The sequence below is a fragment of the Xyrauchen texanus genome, chromosome 28 (genome assembly GCF_025860055.1).
Source record: "Xyrauchen texanus isolate HMW12.3.18 chromosome 28, RBS_HiC_50CHRs, whole genome shotgun sequence".
In the NCBI taxonomy this organism is placed as follows: domain Eukaryota; kingdom Metazoa; phylum Chordata; class Actinopteri; order Cypriniformes; family Catostomidae; genus Xyrauchen; species Xyrauchen texanus.
Window position 1 is genome coordinate 17401089 of NC_068303.1, and position 24334 is coordinate 17425422.

A 24334-nucleotide genomic window follows, 5' to 3' on the forward strand; every position below is an offset into this window, starting at 1 on the left:
CAGGTAGGTAGGTAGGTAGGTAATTTATTCAATGTGTATTTCATAGTGTATTTCATATTTGGGCTTTTAAGCATTACATTTTCACTTCAAGTTTACAGCTTCCAGCTTCCTTATCTAATGACCTTGCCATGGCCTCCAGGATGTATCTATTATTTTAGGTATCTCTCCATATTTGATATTAAAGTCACAGTCACCCTTAGCAACTACATAAATACTCCCACAGTTTGCAAAGTGACATATGTCAACAAAGTAGATAAATGAAACTTTCTTCCATTGCATACTGTTTTCAGCCAGAAAACAATGAAATTCCAAAGTAACGACAGTGCAATTTAAGGTCATCTTATTCAAATTCTGTTATTACGGTGGAGAATACCAGCATATGCCACTGAAAAATAAGTTTAATCTATAAATCTATTTTGCCAAAGAAGGTGATTTGGCTTTTGGCTTTCGTTTTACATTTTGTGTGAAATGTATAACATTTGTTCAAAACCACAGACATATGCATCTCTAGCAAGCCTACACATTATCAATGACTACTGGTTGCTGGTAAAAGTTTGTCATGCTTTATTGCTTCATAAGAGGCCATGAAGTATTGTTTTCCAAAATTAACTTACCAACATTAGGAAACATGTCAAATTCAAGTCACTAAAATCCCCAATTTTGCTTTACCATCTTTCCAAATGTTGAAAAATAGTGTGCTGTTCTATTTCCTAACAGCCAATATCTGTATTTATCAATCAATATATGATTACATTGAACAAGGTTGACACCCCTTGGTGCAAGACATGAGGGAGATGTCTGGCTAATTGCATGTTTGTTGATATGCAATGGATGGGCCTTGGGATGTCAAGTATGTCTGGGCCAGTCTTTCCTGAAAGTAGTTTGCAGGACAGCACAATTCTGAGTAGCTATGACCCAAGGGCGATAACAGAAGTGACGCTAGACCATAGTTAGCATGAATCAATCACACTGAGCCAACTAGCTTCAACCATTTTCTAGGGCCCCATCGGCTGTGTGAAGGATAAATAAGGGGGGGAGGATAAATTAAATAGATTTTCTGTCTGTTGCTCAGTATTTGGAATAACTCAGTGTGTGTAAATGTCTCCAAGGTTATTTTCCTTTAGTATGCAACAATGTCAGGAATGTGGGCATGGCAGGTGAACTTCCAATATCCCCAAAGATGGGTGGTGGAGTAATGTTTATTGCAATTGGTGCTTTGGGTTTGTTGAGTTTGTTTATGTCTAGCTGGAATGTTCATTGCTAAATGGAGAGGAAACGGCTTAACATTTCTGTAGATTCATGCTAGAAAATTGGGACCATCTTAAATAAATAAAAAGATAATTTGTAGTAACAATATATGGTTAAAACAATAGACATTGGATGAAACTATTTATGATATTTTAGTAATGCTACTACTGTATAAGGACTTCAGTTGAAATGGAAGTCTATTAGAAAACTATTACAAACTTATTTTTGAGGGTAGGCCAAATGCTGTATGCATTCTGCTTTGAGGGAGTCAGGTGATTGCTGTCTATGAGAGTAAGACATCTCTGACACAGTGCATCTTAGATCTTTCACTAATTGTTAGTGATAAGATCATTGAAAACAGCAGCATAATGGTGAAAGCTCCCAGGAATGATGAATGCATATGGCCTCTTGCTGCTTGGGTCAACAGGGCCGTGCTACCGTTGAAAATATACAGATGTTTCCAATCATCTGGGAAAGCTAGTCCTGCGATAAGCAACTATCAGATTAGAATTAGCCAGAGTGCATGATGTCAAGACCACTTTTAAGTCACATGAGGAGAGAGAGAGGACAATTTGAGCAAGACAGAATTTTAACTACATCCTGAGAACAGTCCACAACACCACTGAAGTTCAAAGACATCTGGTCATGAAATAACCAAGATTATAAGATATGATTTTTATGAGAAAATAATTACATTTGCAGTATCTTCTTTCAACTGAATTTGAATTACATTCCTTATGTCTGTGGCTGTTTTTGTGTGCAAAAAGTATTTATGCAACCTGGTCTCATAACTTTGCTTACATTTTTGCAAAATAATTTTTGCATGGCTTGTTGTATGTATTGCGGCAATTTCCTGGTGAAGCAAACATTAAAGGGACTACAACAACGTCTTTTATTCACATTCACACAAATCACCAGTAAAAAGGTACATTATCAGAAACTTATTTAAGTGGCACCACAAAATGACTCATCAGGTTGCTTCAGCATCTCACATTTGCTTTTATGGCAGTATTAGTTTAAGGGTAGGTAGGTCAGTCGGTTTTGTTGATTTAAAACTCTATAGAGCATTAACCTTATGTGATGAGGAGGAGGATGGGGCTGGGCCGTGACTATGCATGCCCAGCCCACAATCGGGCTAATCAGCCAAGGAGAGGGATAATTGCTGCGGAATGTGGCAGTTCAGGAGAGAGAGAGCCACACGCAGCTGCAGTGTGTGCAGTTGTGCTCTATGTCTTTTTCTTTAAGTTCTCATTAAAACATTATTTTGACGGTTCAGCTGGTTCCTGCCTCCTCCTTTCCCATGAAGCTAGTAACCCTTGTTACATTGGTGCCGAAGCCCGGGAAGGAGGAGGGATATGCTGCCGTGGAGTCCTCACCACTACCAGCCAAGCGAGGAGCTCCTCACGGATACAGAGAAGTCACTGCCGGTCGCCAAGGATTGGAGCCACGTTGCTGTTTCCTCCCATAGAAAGAAAAAAAAGAAAAGAGAGAAAAGAGAGGATGAGCTTGACCATCTGCCCGGGCCCACTACCATCCACCGGGGTAGGAGCGAAGAGATTGGGGAGTGGCTGAGGGTCGGGCGACAGTGTTTCTGTGTGCTGGCGAACCAGGTTATTTTCATAGGATCAAGCAGGATTTATATTATTGAGATGGAAGGCAATGTCATAACATGGCTTGAGTGGCACTTTCCTCAAGTTTTCCTCAAGTGGTTTTATAGTTTTGACACTTTCAAATGTCAATTTCAAAGAAGAGAAACATTTTATGAATTTATATTGGCTTCAGTAAATGTCTTCATACTATTCTGCTTGGACATAAGTAAATCAGTTAGGTTACCACACAATCAACCATGCTGTCACACAGTGTTCCCTACATTCAGGAACCTGATGTTTAGACTGGCCAAATATGGAGTGAATCTTCAGGAGTACAGGAATGAATTGGCTTGCTCTCAGGCAACCACCACAAAATAATTCAGGGCACATTGTGTTTCTTTTTACTGCTAACTAGACTCAGGAATGCAAATTAAATTGTGCATGGAAACACATTTAAAGGAAGCTGGCACTCGTTGACCTTCTGGTAGCGAGATGATGGAACGGACTCGGAAAACATTCTTTGACACTGAATGATATTTAGCAATTCACATAATACCAGGACCTGTGGAAACAGATCTCCTTTTATCTGTTAGGTCTGCTGCCCATGATCCTGGCATGCTTAGCCAGTGTCTATGCTCTATTGAGCTCTATACTCTGATATTACAGGTTAGAAGAGTGGATTACTGGAACAGCTGCGCAGGTGGTCAAAGTCCATTCTAAACCTACATTTTAAAGCTCCAGTAATTTCTAATTCAAGACCAATTCAAGGATGAATTACGACATTCAGGCTCAAAATCATGCCTTTAGGCTCAAGTGGTACAAATAGTCCATGACAAACTATGCAGTCAAGAACAAATTCCCTGCCTCTTTGGTATCACTTGTAAAGGACCCATATGGTCTGTGACCTCAGGTTATAGATGCATGTGGTTGTATTCATATGAGCATAGCATGCTTGTGATTTAATGTTATGCTTTCCAAATTTCTTTGCAAAAAAACTTGCTGAAAGACATAAACAAGATGCTTAAGTTTCTCTGAATCAACATTTCTGTGCGTGGCTGGCCCCAGACAAAGAGGTTGTTTTCTTTCAGTATGGAAAGGTGTTTCTGTCCATTTGGTTACTTGTCCAAATGTGGGGCTTATGCGGCCTTCTGGTGGAGTGGGAAATATTATAATTATGAGTTGAAAGCACACAAATGACCAAGCGAAGTCATACTACCAGTGGGGAACTCGATGATTGAAATTCTAGACGATACCCGAATTGTGATGTTAGAAGGGGCGTGTTGACATGTAGGTGTTCTTTTTTTAAATTTGTGAACCAAGACCAAAATTTTTAGCGACATCCACCAAACTTGGCACAGAGCTTCTGACTGTTCTGGAATAGTGTTATGTCTTATCTAACTGATCTTATTAACTGGTTCCACCCAGCGGATGATGAACTATTGGGAAAAATCCCATAGACTTACATTGATTGAATAATCAAATGGGCAAACAAAATGTTTGTTAAATTAAAATTCAATTGTCAAAAAATTCTAATGTAAATATCAACAAAATCTCATTTAATCTTCTTTAAGTTACTTGATCTCTCTCTCTCTCTCTCTGTCTCTCTCTCTCTCTCTCTCTCTCTCTACTTTTTTATCCTTGCAGTTTGTTTTATGTAAGTTAAGTAATAATTTGTTAAATACCATACAGTAATAAATCATATATAGATCGTGTAAAATTGATGCAGGTTTATTCACTTATGCTTATTCTCTGGCACAACAAAAAAAAGAGCTTTTTCCATTGTTAATTTTGTATTTACTTTAGTTTGGCTTCTTCCATATTTTGTTTGAATGCTTGAAATGTGGTAACAACAAATGCCCATCTCGGATGTAGTAGGAGCTTCCCAGGTGCACTTGAAGGCAGCATTAGTACTGATCAAACTAGCCACAATCATGTGCATTGGCATGAGACATGGGAAATGCAACTAGGATTAACCACCTTGTTCCTGAATATTAGAGTTGATCTTCTTGAAATGATTGCTTTATCTACAATATATTTGTTCTAAAAGGTGACCAGGCTCAGAAAAGCAAAGGTGCTATTATTCACATAAGACTCATAGTTTATTCTGACTGGAGTAAACCTCTCAAAGCTTTATGTAACCCCCACTGCTCACTTCCCCCAAAAAAGAAAAAGCTGTATATATAAATGTTCAAACAGTCTTTTTTTTTTTAACCATGAGAACAAATAACACCCGTGGTATTTTGAAATGAGGCAATAGGTATGTGAAAAGGTATGTGCATGAGATGTTCAATTGTTTTTACATCTGGAGGAAATATGATGAGTAAGCCCACACCTCCCTTGGGCAGGGAGTATATAATTGTCTACGTATATGGGTCATATCTTACTCACTTATCTCCTGTACTTGTGCATGCCATAACAGACAAGCTAGACATCAGCTCGACATCTAATAATTACTGCCTGCATGAATGGTCAGTTAAAAATAATGCAGAAGAATTGTAAACTAAAAAGAAAAAATTGTGTGGTTGTCTGTCCATACTTCTATTAATGATGTTCTAGGCCAAATGTAAGCAGCAGTTTCATAATTGGAATATTTTGTCCTTCAGTTCTGCGACTAGTCAAATCAAGATCCACAGAATCTCCACTAAGAAAACCTAATGTGCGTCATTGGGGGAAAGTATGGTATCCATGACAGAAATTTGGAAGCCGATCAGCTAAGGTATGCAGCACTTAGACTGACAGCATCTCATGAGACAGGGTGCTTTGAGCACAATAGGCCAGAACGGCCACAGGGTAGAGAGAGTAAACACTAAGCAATGATGGACCTTGTGGCTGACGCACACCCTGTTAAATCATCAGTTATAACAAACATCTGTCTTCAGAAGGATCAAAGGTCAGGTTTATCACTCTGACCCGAGTCTAAACAATGCTGTTACCACCTCTAATATAGTCTGACATCTCCCTGGATCACTTTTTATAGGGGTCTGTTCAAAACGGTCAGTAAAGAGACACTAATCAACATTGCACACATACAGAGTAATTTCATTAAAACAAACAGTACTGAACCTAGAAGAGGAAACTAGGGAAATAGACATTTGGATTTGACATATAATGTAAGCCATGAGATTTGACCTTTGAAACAGTAATTAATAGGCCAGATGTACAGCCATCTACCAACAGTGATATCACTGCAACTCCGTTGAATAGATTTAAACTTCAGCTGACTCTCACAGTCACAGCTCATAAATCAGAATACATTCATCACTGTGAAAACCAAAAATGCACCTTCAGTAGAAGTGCCTTCATTCCTGTTATATTTCAGTGAAAAATCAACAACCAAGGTGGGCGTCAGGTCTGACCAAAACAAGTCTGCATACTTCCTCTTTCAAATCCTTGGGTAATCCAAATAGACTCTGTTTAGGAATCTGTTTAAATTAGGAATGGAGAGTTGTTGGCTGATCCCCTTTTAATCATCTTAACTCAGCTGTTCAAAGATGCAAAGCCTCATAGCACACAAGCAGAAAAACAAAAGAGCTTCAGGTCTCTCTGCAAAATAACTGTCACCTCACTTCTGAGGCCTTTCTGCATGCATTTGCACAAAAAAACATGCATTCTTATATTAGGCCTATGTGGTTTTACATTCTTGTTTGAATATGCTAGTTATGTCAAATTTATTGTCGAATTATAAGGATAGCTTCCCCTAAAAATGAAAATGTTCATTTTTTTTTCATCATTAACTCATCCTCATTCCATCCCAGATATGTATGGCTTTCTTTCTTTTGCTGAACACACAACAAAGATTTTTAGTAGAATATCTCAGCACTGTAGGTCCATACAATGAAAGTGAATGGTGGCCAGAACTTTGAAGGTCCAAAAAGCATATAAAGGCAGCATAAAAGTAATCTACAGTATATGACTCCAGTGTTTCAATCCATATATTCAGAAATATAATATGTGTGGGTGAGAAACAGGTCAATATTTAAGTGCTTTTTACTATTTTTAGGGAAGAGGGACTTAAATATTGATCTCTTTCTCACCCACACCTATCATTGTGCTTTTCAAGATACAGATTTAACCAATGGAGATTTATGGATTACATTTGTGCTGCCTTTATGTGTTTTTTGGAACTTCAAAGCATTGTATGGACCTACAGAGTTCAGATATTCTTCTAAAAATAGTTGTTTGTGTTCCACAGAAGAGAGTATGCATCTGGGATGACATAAATGATGTGAGTAAATGATGAGAGAATTTTTATCTTCAGCACAAGTGTAGTTCTTACTTAAAAATTTAAGTAAGAACTACACTTGTGCTGAAGATAAAATGGGATTTTACTACACAGTAAAACCATAGTACATTTTTAATCTATGGTTAAGGCACAGGTACTGTAATAAAACCATGGTTAATTTTGTATTTACTATAGTTTTACTTCAGAAATTATAGTTAAAACGTGGTTACTGCAGTAAAAATGTTTTATAGTTACTATGGATTTACTACAAAAACCATAGTTCAGCCATGGTTACTTTTGTAGTTACTATGGTTTTACTACAAAAACCATAGTTAAACCATGGTTACTTTTGTAGTTACTATGGTTTTACTACAAAAACCATAGTTAAACCATGGTTGTTATAGTAAAACCATGGTTTATTTTCGTAAGGGTTGTGCTGAAGATAAGATGGGATTTAATAGCCATTGTTCTCAGTTTATATCCATGTGATGTCACCATCTGTGTGTGGCCATCGAATTTCTTAATTTATTATTTATTAACACACAAACAAGAGCAACATTTACAGACATCAAAACTAGAAATAATTTGATACCGAAGTACTCAAATAACCACAGAACGGCCTCTAGCGGAGAGACGTGTAACAGCAGCTGGTGTCTTCTCGAGCATCCTTTAAGATGCAGCGAATGGCACTGCCCGACTGTTAAATATAGAGTAGAGAACTGGTTGTCTGAAATAATTTATATTAAGTTAACTAAAAATAAATAAGTCAACTGAACATTGCAACTTTATTAATACATTATGGCTTGAGAAAAAAAAAAAACATTAGCCCAAGGAACGGTGGGATCCTTCAATGCTAAGAAACGATTGGAGTCAGGGAATAAAAAACACATTCTAGGTACAAAAATAATCAGGACTGCGCCAAATAAAAGGCCACTAAACGGAAGCAGTGGTCACGAAACTCAAAAGTATGTTTATGGAATTTATTTGATGGAATGTGGTACGTTTTTTCCTCTCATGTGTACTCAGACAAACGCTCAGTGAGGTAAAAACGAAAGCTCGTCCCTTTTTCCTTCCAGCATCTGATTGGAGGAGACGCGTGCTCAGGAATGTTGTGAAACTATTTAAATAGCACTTTGTTCTCTTTGGTAATAGACTGGCCATTGAAACTAGAGCAAAGGAACAGCGAATGTCGTAGATCACGGTTAACGAGGAAAATATCACTTTATTTTAAAATCACATTTCTTTAACGCTTTTTAGGAATAATATCATTTTACCCGAAATTTACAGATTTGCCTGCTGTTTAAAACGTGTTGGGAGGTGTGTTTTTTTTTCTTATTATTTTCAAATTGATTGAAATCAGACCGATTAACTTAAGATATATTGACTGTTAATGTTATATTTTTGGTTAATTATCAATATTAATTTCTACCTGTATTTTTTTTATTTCCGATAGGTAAAAGAATAAGCGCTGAAATGAAGTCAACGGCTATCTTTTTGCTACTGATGCTTTGGAACTGCGAGAGCGCGAGAGTCGCAGGTGAGCGATGATACCAACTGTAGCACGAGAACTAATTTACTGTAACTAATGGCGTTTAGTGTTTGTGACTGGTTGATTTTAAACATAACTAAAGCTGATAGAAAATATAGATATAGTGTCACACGTTATAACAAATGTACTCAACTTCTGAATTCCTGGCAGAAAGTCGAGACGACAACAGTGTGTTTGACCTGTTCGAGCTCGTCCAGCTGCCTCGGAAAAACCAAGCGGTCACCCTGGTAAAAGGCGACGACCCCTACAGTCCCGCCTACAAGATCCTGAACCCCGACCTAATCCCCCCGGTTCCCGAGAGCGCCTTCAGGGACCTAATCGATTCCATTCACGCGGAGAGAGGATTTCTACTGCTTGTCAATTTCAAGCAGTTCAAGCGGACGAGGGGGAGCCTTTTGACCGTGGAAAAGAATGACGGCTCCGGACCCATTTTCGAAATCATTTCCAATGGAAAGGCAAACACTCTGGACATTGTTATTTCCACCGAAAACAAGCAACAGGTTGTGTCCATCGAGGAAGCGGATTTGGCTGTGGGACATTGGAAAAACATCACTCTTTTCGTGCAGGAGGACAGGGTTCAGTTCTATGTGGGATGTGAGGAGGTGAATTCGGCGGAGCTTGATGCTGCTATCCAGACTATCCTCACTCAAGACACCCCAGGTGTGGCGAGCTTGAGGATCGGCAAGGGTGCAGTGAAGGACATGTTCATGGTGAGTTTACGATGCCGCGTATGAATGCTCTTCAGATGCATGCATTTTAGCTGTATATATTAAATATTACTTGTGGATTTCTTTAGGGAGTGCTGCAAAACTTGCGCTTTGTCTTCGGAACGACACTGGATGCAATTCTGAGGAATAAAGGATGCCAAAACTGTAAGTGTCACGTTGAACTCATATAGTTTATATGCGGCTAGTTAACTTTGAGCGCGTAGTTCAGAATATTGTTAGGAGTGGTGGTGGTGTAGTGGTCTAATGGACATAACTGGTAAACTGGTAATCAGAAAGTCGCTGGTTCAATCCCCACAGCCACCACCATTGTGTCCTTGAGTAAGGCACTTAACTCCAAATTGCTCCGGGGGGATTGTCCCTGTAATAAGTGCACTGTAAGTCGCTTTGGATAAAAGCGTCTGCCAAATGCATAAATGTAAATGTAAATGATGAATGGGCGTTCCTAATTCAGCGTTGGATATGCCAATTGATATAATTAGTATTTTTTTCCATTAGCTTATTAGTTAAATTTAAGTTGAACGTTCTTTCCTTTTGCAGCAATTATGACTGATGTCATCACCCTTGACAATCCTATAAATGGATCCAGACCTGCAATTAGGACTGATTACACTGGCCACAAAACAAAAGGTAATCCTTTTTTTTTTTTTCAGTTGCCCACTCAAAATACAGATGGGCAAAATGTGAGCATTATTTGAGAATGGACATGTAATCTTAACATTTGCAAACTTCTCCTGTTAAGATTTGCAGATGATTTGTGGATTTTCATGTGAGGACCTGGCCAGCATGTTCAAGGAGCTCAAAGGTCTTGGTGTGGTGGTGCAAGAGTTGTCCAATGAACTCCGCAAAGTGGTGAGGAAAAAGTTAATCATTTGAAAAGTAGCATGAGGTTGTGCATTCATTTTGGTTGCAGTAAAATGCTCTGCAAATATTGCAAAGGTATATTGCATGGGGAGGCCTTACTAGGAACTACATACAAATTATTCACAATACATAAATGTAAAGCAAAGACATTGTTAAAGTAGTTTACTTCCACTATACTGATGTTTTTGTATATAGATATACAATCACTGAGCACTTTATTAGGAACACTGTGGTGAACACTTACTGTCAGCTCGAAACAGTCTGACCATTCTCTATTGACCTCACACATCATCAAGACATTTCCATCTGCAGAACTGCCGCTCAATGCATGTTTTTATTTTTTTGCACCACTCTGAGTAAACTCTAGAGACTGTTGTGCGTGACAATCCCAAGAGGTCATCAGTTACAGAAATACTAAAAACAGCCCATCTAGCACCAACAATCACGCCACGGTCAAGATCACTGAGATCATATTTTTCCCCATTCTTATGGTTAATGTGAACATTAACTGAAGCACCTGACCTGTATCTACATGATTTTATGCATTGCACTGCTGTCACACGGTTGGCTGGTTTAACCCATGTTAGATTAACACGACTTATAATGAAACCTCTATTTTTGTTTGGTTTTCTAGACGGATGAGAATAACATGCTCATGAATCGCATGGGCTTTAATGCTGGTGTCTGTATTCACAATGGAATTGTGCACAAAAACAAGGAGGAATGGACAGTGGACGATTGCACAGAGTGCACATGCCAGGTAAGAACCCTTTGCTTTGCAGACAAGTATCTGATAAATCTCTGAAAGCTGTCTGCTCTGTAATTAAGCCGCTAATTTTATGTGTTAGAGAGCTGGGAGCCATGGCACTGTAGGTGCTATGATACATAGGACTGGCCAGAGTCTTTTCCAATGTGGCAGACAGACTTACAGTAAATTGGGTGTATAATTCCCCTGTAGTACCTAGCCTCTAATTAAAAGTAGGCAACAGAGGTAACTAAATATAATACTTCAATATACAGTGGGTTAAATTAAATGTTAAAAATGTAATTATTTGTATTTGTGTATACAATATATTCGTGTCTGCACCCTTAAATATTCTGATGTGCTTTGTGTTATAAGCTTGGCACAGCTTATCAGCACTGAATAATTTTCACATGCCTAATTAGAGAGACTTAAACATAGCCAGGTTATCACATTCTCACAGAGTGTTGTGACGCACACAGACATTGTGTTCACAGTTTCAAAGATTAGTTTAATCCCCTTTGAAGTGTCATGATTTCGCATTTACTAAACAATTTTGATCTATTATGCTGAATGTGTATTTTTTCCAAACCAAATACACCCCTTGTTGGATACAGTATGGTCTAGCAAATGATTAATGAGTTTAATTGTTTCAACTGCAGAAATCTGCGACTGTGTGCCGCAAGATTTCGTGTCCCATAATCCCATGTGCAAATGCCACAGTACCTGATGGGGAGTGCTGCCCTCGTTGTGGAACCCGTAAGTGCAAGTAATCAACTGCATAAAAAAGCTTTGACTTTTTATTTTAAGAGATTAAGATATATATATAGCCACCTCACTAGCAGGCTAGCTTGTAAATCATGTGCATATACTGTAACTAAAAAAAAAAATAGTTTGTTGTTTTTTAATTTTACTAACAAACTTCAAAGTCAGTTTGAGTGTATTGTAAACCAGGATACATCATGGCTTTAAAAGCTTTTATAGTGGAAGAGCTGTTGCTACCCAAACATCCACAATCATTCTTAAACCACACAATAGATTTCAACTGAAGTTTAACTAATGAATGGAACACTAGAGCTTTGTGCATCACTGAATCACTAAATGGCCACAATTGTCTAAATTGGTTAAAGAGAGTTGGAAAATTGGGGCTGTTTGGCAGAGACTAATAAAAGAGGCAGAAACAGCAGTGTCCTCACATCTTGAGGGACGACCATACATAGCTAGGATTTAAATTAATTGCAGCCTCACTTGTTTGAACGTATGGCATAATTAAGTGTGTTTGCAAATTCCATTTCCACATTTGGCGAAGTACTCAAAGGTATCCCTTTGCATTAAGTATGTTGACATTTCCTCAGCATTCCAACTGTTTGGTTCATGCCAGGGTTCCCTGGAGTGTTCTGTCTCAAGCTGCCCAGGCTAAATTAAGTCCATTAAGGCCCAGTTTTAAAAGCTTTTCTCCATTTTGCTGCTTTAGAGAGAAAGAATAGCTCTGCTATTGTCTCATTCTGCTCTCTCAACAGCAAGTGACTCTGCTGAGGACGGCTGGTCCCCCTGGTCTGAATGGACACATTGTTCTGTGTCCTGTGGAAGGGGCATTCAGCAGCGCGGCCGCTCTTGCGACCGCATCAATAACAACTGCGAGGGCACGTCTGTGCAGACAAGAGACTGCTACCTCCAGGAGTGTGACAAGCGCTGTGAGTGGTGCTTAACAATGAGCACTGTCTAAGGTATTTTTCGCTGAGCAGGAGAAAAGAAACAACCTGTATCCTGTGTCTTTCATTTGCAACATGCAGTTAAGCAAGATGGCAGCTGGAGTCATTGGTCACCCTGGTCGTCCTGCTCAGTTACATGTGGTGCTGGCGTTATCACGCGCATTCGTCTCTGCAACTCACCAACACCGCAGATGGAGGGAAAAGATTGCCAAGGTGAAGGCAGGCAGACTGAGAGGTGTGAGAAATCACCATGTCCAAGTAAGTCAAGAGCCTGTGTGCATTTCATTACAAGTAAGTTTGTGTAAGTTGGCGAACATTTTTTAATTACATTTTCTTTTCATAGTCAATGGCGGATGGGGACCATGGTCACCTTGGGATACTTGCTCTACTACCTGTGGTGGGGGTTTCCAAAGACGTAATCGTCTTTGCAATAGTCCAGTACCCAAGTATGGTGGTAAAGACTGTGTCGGAGATGCAAAGGTCACCCAGATTTGCAACAAGAAAGACTGTCCAATTAGTAAGTGATAGTGCCACTTAACCCCCTCAGCTGAGACTGGTGTGTTTTTTCATGTTAAATTGCTGACTAATTTCCATAACATTCATAAATATATCCACAGATGGATGTCTTTCAAATCCATGCTTTAATGGAGCCCAGTGCACCAGCTTCCCAGATGGCTCCTGGAAATGCGGAAAATGCCCCACAGGTTACACTGGCAATGGAATTGAGTGCAAAGACATTAATGAGGTGAAACGTTTGTTTTGTTCTACCTATTCTGACTGAAATGCAACATGCTGTAAAATCTCACTACAATTTTCATTTTCACTCCATTATAGTGTAAGGAGATCCCTGATGCTTGCTTTGAATTTAACGGAGTTCACAGATGTGAGAACACAGTGCCTGGCTACAACTGTCTGCCATGCCCCCCTCGCTACACTGGCCCACAGCCGTTTGGTCGAGGAGTAGAGGATGCTGCTGCCAAGAAACAGGTAAATGAGAAGACATTGAAAGATCACAAATTATCAGTGCTTACATGCTTATAAACTGATGTGTGGTGACTGATTGTTGCAGGTGTGCACCCCCCGTAATCCATGCATCGATGGAAGCCATGACTGCAATAAGAATGCTCGCTGCAACTACCTGGGCCATTTCGCAGACCCCATGTTCCGCTGTGAGTGCAAGCCTGGCTTTGCTGGAAATGGACATATCTGTGGAGAGGACACCGATCTTGATGGCTGGCCTAATGCTGATCTTGTATGTGTCGAGAATGCAACCTATCACTGCAAGAAGGTAAGATGACACATATTGGCTTCATTTGTTATAAAATTGCCAATTACATCACTGTGGCTAATGTTTATTTTCATATACTACTCTTCTTGAAGGACAACTGTCCCAACCTTCCAAACTCTGGGCAAGAGGACTATGATAAAGATGGAATTGGTGATGCTTGTGATAATGATGATGACGATGATGGCATTCCTGATGACAGGGTAAAAAATACAGTTTTATTATATATGAATATTATACATATTGTTTTCTGTATATTCCCCAGGTTCAATGAAATTATTTGTAAATTATTTGTAAATTTTGACAAGTGTATAAACGAAAAGAGAAAAGCCACCCAAAATGTATAGAGCTTACAATTTTTTAATTCACTCTGAGATGTGGAAAAAAGTGCTGTGTAAACTCAGTTTCTCCTGGAGACAAACCTCAAATTCCACCAAAGAAGTACCGCTTTGAAAGTCTTGCAGTATATCATGCTAATCCAATATTATCTTTGGTCCAAATCCTAATATAAGAATTAATTTATTGTTACACTCCTCTAAATAGACCCACACAGCAGCCAAATTACAAGCCTAACATCTAAAAGTAATATCCTTCATGTGAGAGGGCCCTGTGGAGAATGGGTTACTGTTTTTTGACATATGCTTCCATCTGAACTGTAGTCTCTTTTTAAAAAAGGACAACTGCCCACTCATCTTCAACCCAAGGCAGTACGACTATGATCGTGATGACGTGGGAGACCGCTGTGATAACTGTCCATACAACAGCAATCCAGACCAGACTGACACTGACAACAATGGTGAAGGTGATGCCTGTGCTGTGGACATTGATGGAGATGGTATGGAAATTATGCTTACTATGTTATTCATAGATTCTCAAGTGTTACCTTTTTGTGATATAAATAATTCAAACACAGTACATGTCATTCTTTTTGACAGGTATTTTAAATGAGAAGGACAACTGCCCATATCTGTACAATGTAGACCAGAAAGACACTGATCTAGATGGAGTTGGTGACCAGTGTGACAACTGCCCTCTGGAGCACAACCCAGACCAGGTAAATGAGACTATGAAAGAAAGTGAGAAAACTGCAGGTGTTTTTTTAAACATTATATTCTCTACAGAGATCTTGTTGTTCAGCTCAGCTTAAAAAAAAAGTACTCAGAGGGTAGTCATAGTCTTTACCAAGCTATGTATGGGGAGAGTAAATCCTCTTCTCCTTGAAGCCAAAATCGCACAATAAAGCACCAGGAGGCTTTTCACGGACACTCAGCAGTGTTCAATTAACCAAAGGGTATTTGGACGTAAAGAATAGTTATTAGTGAGGAGTGAATTTGCCGATGGGTTTATGCATGCCCTGTCGGCACTCAATCCCTGCAGATCACACCTGTGCCATGGTTAACTGAAGAGAAGGAATGCTACTTTACTCATTAGACGCTGAAATGTGTCTGTGGTTTTGCCAAGCTTCAGGAACACAATATTTTTTTCAGAGAAAGCCTTCACAGATGGGCCAACTAGGACAGAACTTTGAGACTTTTTAGAAAAGTCCCATTTTAGTTGGAAATGTTTTATTAAGAAAGCAATAGATGATGATTCAAGATGCATGCTGAAACACAGGCAGTATGCTTCTTGCTAATTCTACACTCTCACTCCAACAGCTTGACTCTGACTCTGACCGTGTTGGAGACAAATGTGATAGCAACCAGGACATTGATGAGGATGGTCACCAAAACAACCTAGACAACTGCCCGTACATTGCCAATGCAAACCAGGCTGATCACGACAAGGATGGTAAAGGAGACGCCTGTGACTATGATGATGATAATGATGGCATTCCTGATGACAAGGACAACTGCAGACTTGCTTTCAATCCAGATCAACTGGATTCTGATGGTCAGTGGGACAGTTTTGTTTCTGAATATTCATAAATGAATTTTGCACTTTGCACATGCATGTCAAAGTGCATGTTGAGATTTAATCTAACGTAATTTATTTTCCATTTTTAGGTGATGGACGAGGGGATGCTTGTAAAGATGACTTTGACCAGGATAATGTCCCAGATATCTATGATGTCTGCCCAGAGAACTTTGACATCAGTGAGACTGACTTCCGCAAATTCCAGATGGTTCCTCTGGATCCCAAGGGCACTTCTCAGATTGACCCCAATTGGGTGGTTCGTCACCAAGGCAAAGAACTTGTTCAGACTGTCAACTGCGATCCTGGCATTGCTGTTGGTAAGTCCACTTCTAGAAAAAATTGAATAATTTACCAAAAATGTTTTACCTGAGCAAAAATGTAATTATGAACAATTGCTTTAGGTTTTGATGAGTTCAATTCAGTAGACTTCAGCGGAACTTTCTTCATCAACACGGAGAGAGATGATGACTATGCCGGCTTCGTTTTTGGATACCAGTCCAGCTCTCGCTTCTACGTGGTGATGTGGAAGCAGATCACACAGACTTACTGGTCCAGCACACCAACGAAGGCACAGGGTTACTCAGGGTTGTCAATCAAAGTGGTTAATTCCACCACTGGGCCAGGCGAGCATTTGAGGAATGCCCTCTGGCATACCGGAGACACTCCAGGACAGGTAAGTCTTATCGAGGTCTTTGTGATGAATTAAGGTTCGAAGACCTTATGGTCATATGAATACTGACATTTATTTGCTCAATTCTTTATAGGTGCGTAGTCTGTGGCATGACCCAAAGAATGTTGGATGGAAGGACTTCACTGCTTACAGATGGCACCTGACTCACAGACCAAGAACTGGACACATAAGGTATTATTTGACAGATCAGTAAAACCATCTGTCCATTCTGGGTAGACTGAAGTATTTTATCGTGAAGACACTGAAGACATTGTGTTTCAATGTGCAATTTTCTCTGCAAATTTCAGAGTGGTGATGTATGAAGGCAAAAAGATCATGGCTGATTCTGGTAGAATTTATGACAAAACATATGCAGGTGGAAGACTGGGTCTCTTTGTTTTTTCACAAGAGATGGTATACTTCTCAGACCTAAAATACGAATGTAGAGGTGAGTGTCAACACATGGAATAGATATTCAAATAAAAGTTTGTATAATTTTCACAAACATGTACCCCACATTGATATGGAACAGCATAACACTTACTGTCTTTTCCTTTTCAGATGTGTAATTGCACAGGCAGGAAGTTTAACAGAGAATGCACCTTTCTGTACAAATATGTATTCCGTGCAAAATCCAGGGACAAATTTGATGCTACATTTCTGCTATCGCTTACACAGTGGTGGAGTGAGAAAGCAGTTCGTCAATTCCAATGTAATTGTCGCTTGTTGGGATAGAAACCAACTATCTACCAATTAAGAATCTGAACCCATCCACCATTAGCGGGTAAAGCAGAAAAAAGTCTCCCTTGCTTTGCTTAATTGGAAAGACTGATATCTCTCTGAAAAACCTCATTCAGCTCTGTGCGGGAGGAGCTCCCAGCAGACAGCTATGTACTTCAAAACCTTTACTCTCTCTCTCACACACACAAACACAATTTCATACACTCTTTCCCTGAACAGATGTCCAAAATAAGATTTAGAGAGAGTGCACCCCCTTTAAAAAATGGAGGACTTTATTTGATGAAAACATTTGGACTTGACCACTTGAATTCAAACAATGCATTGAGATATCAAGAAATCAACAAATCAACTGAAAAACAAAGTCATCCTGAATGCATGAGCAAAAGAATACCATTTTTGTCAGTCTAAGCAGGTAAATATTGAGAGGATCAATCTACCATTTGTTGATTTTGTCTACATTTCTTCATCTTAAGTGTTGCTAAGCATAGTCTCATCTAAAGTGTCATGTACATTTATAAAGGGCTGGTGTGAGACAACTCATGGTTTAGTGTGCATAGTTTTCTCAGGGCTAGGTGGTTAAACCATTTGAACAGTTTATTAGAAATGGCATAATGAAAGGTTGTATTGAAGAGGAATTGGACAGATCCTGGTTTAAAGATTCACCACAGTGATTAATGTTCCACAACAATCTCCATTACAAAAAAGGGTCACAACATACAGATGCTCGAGTAATCTAGTGTCCTTCTCAAATAAAGATTTTAGGCAAGTTTTATTTGAGAAGCTCATATCTAAGGGAGAGTTTAGTTCAAGTCTTTCAGACTCAAGCTCTACATAGATTTATGTAGCACTTAGAAAATGCTTATCGAGTATAGCTAGACTGTACTATGGGATTTTGCTTCAAGAAGCGTAAGAAGACTGTCTCTCTAAATATCCCCCTTACTAAAAACAATTTAGTTTAACAATTTGAAATGTATAATAATAAACAAAAGACCATACTACCAAGGCTCTGTCTAGTTCTCTTCATTAGCCTTTCCAGTTGGAAACCCTTCATACACCACTTTTAATGGAGATGGTCTTCTGAATGGTATGTTTGACCAGTGTGACTTTTCTGGAGAGAGAGAGAGAGAGAGAGATAAAGGAAAACTTTGATGTACAAATATTACCTCATTACTGTTTTGTCATTTGATCAAGCAAAAGTGTTTTCACTTTTTCCTTTGCTTAAAGAAAAAAAAAAAGGTTGCTTTATTGCTACTGTAGCACAAGTTGTAAATAGTACTTTCTAAAGAAAAACACCCTGCCCCACACACAATGAAAATTAGTAAAATGGGAGATGACTTCTTTTTTAGGAAAACATTAGCCAGTGCTTCAAATGTCCAGTACTTTTTTAACTTGATAAATTATTGCTCTTTGTTGTCTCTGTTTGTAAGACTGTTTCATATTTGTGTGTTTGTGTTTGTGTGTGTGTGTGTGTGTGTGTGTGTGTGTGTGTGTGTGTGTGTGTGTGTGTGTGTGTGTGTGTGTGTGTGTGTGTGGATAAAAGCTATTTAAATAATTTATCGTGGAGTGCAGCCCGATGAGGAGGCATTTCTTACTGTATAAACAGTTTGCACACTGATGTGAGGATGTTTTGTTCTGTTCATTGTTTTTATCTTTATTGTGTTATTTTGTACAGGTAGTGATGCTTGACTGTAAACATTTTTACTTAGTTATACAATGCAAAATGCTATTTTTTCGTATAGCAATTGTTTTGATACATACTTCGAAATAATAAACAGATGCTAGAAATTGTAAAACAGATGTTTATTTTCATTTACTGCTTTTTATGAGATTTTGCCTTACAAGATTTTATTTGTGCAACAGTGTGTCTAAATGGCAGAGCCGACAACAATTTCCACTGATATTTTTTTTGTGCTCATCACCAAAGGTCAAAGTCTGTATTATATGATTATAAATCAAGTGAAGTGAAGTCAAGTGGCTTTTATTGTCTATACAGCTATTACAGTACACAGTGAAATGAAACAACTTTCCTCGAGGACCATGGTGCTATATAAAACAAACACAAAACTACATGAGACTACACAGAACTAAATAAGGCCTACACATTTCGACATAAATTACACGTGCAAATGTGTGCAAACATTATAAGACGGTACAATAATTGATAAATCAAGTTCATAAAGGGTATCTTGTGTGTATTGACTGGGCCCCCACATTTTCTTGAAACCAAATTGCTAAATAGCTTACATGCTTTAAAAAGATACCCAAATAGATATTGTAGACAAGGACCAATAGACCAATTAGTACCAAGTTGTATTTTTTAAAGCTGAGAAATGAGACAAGTCCACCTGGTCTTTTCTGAAGACAGACATGCATATCTTTCATATTATACTGGCTAAGGATCAAAGCAGATTTCTGGTTTGAAACGGGTTACGTTGAAGATCCAGAGATGATCTGGGCACGAGATTGCAAGGTTGGAAAGTATGTCAAATGGTTTTTTTATTAGATGTCCAAAATTCCAATAGACAAAAATAGTTAAGAAGACCTCATTGTAACATACACTTGATGTAGCTTGAAGGTTAATTACCAAGCTTCTTTATGAAACTCAAATAGATGTGTTTTGCAGAATGACAGCCTTAGTTAAAATTCATTTTCATTGTATGGAGAAAAATGCGATGAATGTGACCCAACATCTTGTGGGTGAGAAAATGATGACAGAAGTTTACTTTTTGGGTAAACTATTCCTTGAAGTCTACCTCACCATTTCTGTTATGCTTTTTCTATACAATCCTGCTTTTTGGTTTGGTTTCACAATGTTCCTAAATAGCAGGTGGTCACTTCCCCCATTTATATTTATGGTTTAAATAAACGTGTAATAATAAAATAGTTGCTATATGAATAGAAGCTCTCAATTTATAATGGTACTGTCTGGTTTATATATATATATATATATATATATATATATATATATATATAAATCTTGAGGTTGTTTTTGATGTGTTCAAGGGATTAAAAACAGCAGTACTGTGCTGTTAAAATGACCACTATTAGAGGCTTTCTGTTCTACTTTTGGATTGTTAGAATTCTGTGAATGTGATGATTTTCACATATGAAACAACAGTGATTTGAGCAGTAATTTATACTGGGCAGTGGTTTAGCTCAGTAATTGTAAAGGATCCTCACTGAAATGATCTTTGTGTGTTTTTTAAAATGTTTTGCCATGTATATTTTCACATAAACAGATCTATAATTTTTTTTTTAATTAAGTGTTATAAGTGATATAATGTATATGCAATTATAGCACAATATAGTTTGCAAACTAATTCGACATGGCTACTATAATGTTAGAACAAACTGTAAATCTTCAAAGGCAGTAGCATAAGTAAACCTTTTCTTAGTATTATCCAATGAAGATGTAAGACCAGAGCATTTTTTTTAAAGGAGTTATTTAATATATTTTGACTGTAATTTAAAGAAACAGTTATCTAATATATATACAGTGAGTACGGAAAGTATTCAGACCCCCTTAAAATTTTTTCACTCTTTGTTATATTGCAGCCATTTGCTAAAATAATTTAAGTTCATTTTTTTCCCCCATTATTGTACACACAGTACCCCATATTGACAGAAAAACACAGAATTGTTGACATTTTTGCACATTTATTAAAAAAGAAATACTGAATATCACATGGTCCTAAGTATTCAGACCCTTTGCTGTGACACTCATATATTTAACTCAGGTGCTGTCCATTTCTTCTGATCATCCTTGAGATGGTTCTACACCTTCAATTGAGTCCAGCTGTGTTTGATTATACTGATTGGACTTGATTAGGAAAGCCACACACCTATCTATATAAGACCTTACAGCTCACAGTGCATGTCAGAGCAAATGAGAATCATGAGGTCAAAGGAACTGCCTGAAGAGTTCAGAGACAGAATTGTGGCAAGGCACAGATCTGGCCAAGGATACAAAAAAATTTCTGCTGCCCTTAAGGTTCATAAGAGCACAGTGGCCTCCATAATCCTTAAATGGAAGACGTTTGGGACGACCAGAACCCTTCCTAGAGCTGGCCGTCCGGCCAAACTGAGCTATCGGGGGAGAAGAGCCTTGGTGAGAGAGGTAAAGAAGAACCCAAAGATCACTGTGGCTGAGCTCCAGAGATGCAGTCGGGAGATGGGAGAAAGTTGTAGTAAGTCAACCATCACTGCAGCCATCCACCAGTCGGGGCTTCATGGCAGAGTGGCCCGACGGAAGCCTCTCCTCAGTGCAAGACACATGAAAGCCCGCATGGAGTTTGCTAAAAAACACCTGAAGGACTCCAAGATGGTGATAAATAAGATTCTCTGGTCTGATGAGACCAAGATAGAACTTTTGGCCTTAATTCTAAGCGGTATGTGTGGAGAAAACCAGGCACTGCTCATCACCTGTCCAATACAGTCTCAACAGTGAAGCATGGTGGTGGCAGCATCATGCTGTGGGGGTGTTTTTCAGCTGCAGGGACAGGACGACTGGTTGCAATCAAGGGAAAGATGAATGCGGCCAAGTACAGGGATATCCTGGACTGAAAACCTTCTCCAGAGTGCTCTGGACCTCAGACTGGGCCGAAGGTTCACCTTCCAACAAGACAATGACCCTAAGCACACCGCTAAAATAACGAAGGAGTGGCTTCACAACAACTCCGTGACTGTTCTTGAATGGCCCAGACAGAGCCCTGACTTAAACCCAATTGAGCATCTCTGGAGAGACCTGAAAATGGCTGTCCACCAACGTTTACCATCCAACCTGACAGAACTGGAGAGGATCTGCAAGGAGGAATGGCAGAGGATACCCAAATCCAGATGTGAAAAACTTGTTGCATCTTTCCCAAAAAGACTCATGGCTGTATTAGATCAAAAGGGTGCTTCTACTAAATACTGAACAAAGGGTCTGAATACTTAGGACCATGTGATATTTCAGTTTTTCTTTTTTAATAAATGTGCAAAAATGTCAACAATTCTGTGTTTTTCTGTCAATATGGGGTACTGTGTGTACAATAATGAGGAAAAAAAAATTAACTTAAATGATTTTAGCAAATGGCTGCAATATAACAAAGAGTGAAAAATTTAAGGGGGTCTGAATATTTTCCGTACTCACTGTATATATATATATATATATATATATATATATATATATATATATTCTCATCAATTACTCACCTTTATGCCATCTCAAACTTGTATGATTTTCTTTCTTCTATGGAACACAAAGATATTTTTAAGGATATAGGATGTGTTTATATCCATACAGTGTCAATAGGGTCCAAAACCTTCAAGTTCCAAACTGGACATTAGGGCAGCATAAAGGTAATCCATACTCAAGTAGTTTAATCTATGTCATTGGTTTTGGGTGAAAAACAGACTAAAATGTAACTCCTTTTTCACTAATACATCTGCAGTTTTCTTGGTAAGAGAAGCTTTATTCCACATCCTTAAGCTTGACACATGCACATAGTGCATAAACAGCACACTGTGCATGTATCAAAGATAATTTTTGGGTGAAATACAGTAGTAAATCAAACAATGATTCCACCATCACTTATCTACTGGTGTCACGAACCCCGCTCCTCTGCCCCATCCCCGCTTCGTCGCACACACACTCGCTCCTCAAGCTCGCACGCTCGTTCCGCCCCCCTCGAGCTCGCACGCTCGTTCCGCCCCCCTCGAGCTCACGCTCGTTTTGCTCCCTCGAGCTCTCACGCTCGTTTTGCTCCCTCGAGATCTCTGCTCGTTAGCAGGTCTCCCTCCTCGGGCTCACATGCCCGCTCCCAATGGCCAGAACATTATGACCACCTGCACTCGTCTCAGTCACCCCTTTATTCGTTTCACCTGCACTCGTCTCGTCACCTTTCATTGTTTACACCTGCACCTTCCCCTATAAATACCACAGCACATCCGTTTCACGGGTGTTGGTTATTGTGTTTAGTTTCCCGCATCTTTGCCCCCCCACTAGTCTCATATAGTTTTGCACTCCTCTTGATTACCCCCTTAGCTTGCCAGCTCCTCGTTCCCCTAGTACCCCTGTCTACTCCCTTTGTTAGTTTACCCGCCTCTCGATCCTGTTTACCCCGGCTTTGACCCTCGCTCCCCTCTACTACTCTCCCGGATTTGCCCCCTTTACTCTCTTTGATTCCCCGGCTTTTGACCCTACGCTTCCCTCGACAACTCTTCACTGGAATTGCCCTTTTGTACTTTTGCCTGCTTTTATTGTTAACAATAAAATTATTGTTAACAATAAAAGCAGTTTTTGACTTACATTGTGACTGTCTCATCTTGTGTGTGTGTGTCCAGGTTACAACTGGTCTATCGGGGAGTAGTGGAAACATGTTGATGAAACTGGTTCTCTTATTTCAAGAATATTTTGAGGGAGATTTCAGTGGTCCATTAGGCCAACAAGCAATTTCAATGCCTACAGCTGAATGTTCCAAAACAATCTGAAGATTCTTGATATGGAGGTTCATATTTCTAATCTTTTCTGATGCAAGCCTTAAGTCTCTTAATATTCTTCCAGCTGCAAATAGCAAACACATGCACAACACTGCAGATGCATTCTTTGCATGAAAGCAGCACACATTTTTGTCATTTAAAACTTCCAGCAGAGATCTCCTCTAGCTTCAAGAAAATGGTTTAAAAGCAGAATTAGCATAAACTTGAATGCATCATCTTAAACACAAAATGAATCAGCAATTTATTGTGGTTCTGTTTTATACACAGGGTTGGGGAGTTACAAAATACATGTAAAGGGAATACAAATTTAAAATACAAAATATAAGTAACTGTATTCCACTACAGTTACAATTTAAATAATTGGTAATTGGAATACAGTTACATTAAAAAAGTATTTTGATTACTGAAGAGATTACTTAGCATTTTATTGTTTCAGTGAATGTTTAGCCCTCACTGATGGAAGACATTTATTCATATAAATGATGCAATCCCAAGAGCATTTGAACAGCGGTGAAACACTTTCTTATGATGTGTTACATTCATACAAGCAGACAGAGAAGAAAGTTTGGAGTACGTTTGGAGCAGAAGAAATA

At 38.9% G+C, this 24334-nt stretch overlaps 1 protein-coding gene across 1 annotated transcript; it reads left to right on the forward strand.

The window, feature by feature from the left end:
* The first annotated feature begins 8224 nt into the window (after window positions 1-8224).
* On the forward strand, window positions 8225-18788 carry LOC127621909 (thrombospondin-1-like). Its single transcript, XM_052095709.1, has 23 exons — window positions 8225-8376; window positions 8513-8596; window positions 8759-9318; window positions 9405-9480; window positions 9874-9963; window positions 10076-10185; window positions 10832-10957; window positions 11602-11698; window positions 12460-12633; window positions 12733-12909; window positions 12995-13168; window positions 13269-13396; window positions 13486-13638; window positions 13721-13939; window positions 14032-14139; window positions 14612-14771; window positions 14872-14990; window positions 15592-15826; window positions 15940-16167; window positions 16252-16523; window positions 16615-16712; window positions 16829-16968; window positions 17082-18788. The coding sequence occupies exons 2-23, from the start codon at window positions 8533-8535 to the stop codon at window positions 17087-17089; spliced, it is 3516 nt and encodes a 1171-aa protein (XP_051951669.1). The 5' UTR covers window positions 8225-8376; window positions 8513-8532; the 3' UTR covers window positions 17090-18788.
* Window positions 18789-24334: the final 5546 nt, after the last annotated feature.

Excerpts from the sequence above, each read along its gene's own strand:
- LOC127621909 (XM_052095709.1), top strand. The coding sequence starts at position 8,533 with ATGAAGTCAACGGCTATCTTTTTGCTACTGATGCTTTGGAACTGCGAG. Across the intron at positions 9,319-9,404 it reads CAGTGAAGGACATGTTCATG|GGAGTGCTGCAAAACTTGCG; the intron begins GTGAGTTTACGA and ends GGATTTCTTTAG. Across the intron at positions 15,827-15,939 it reads AGATCAACTGGATTCTGATG|GTGATGGACGAGGGGATGCT; the intron begins GTCAGTGGGACA and ends TTCCATTTTTAG.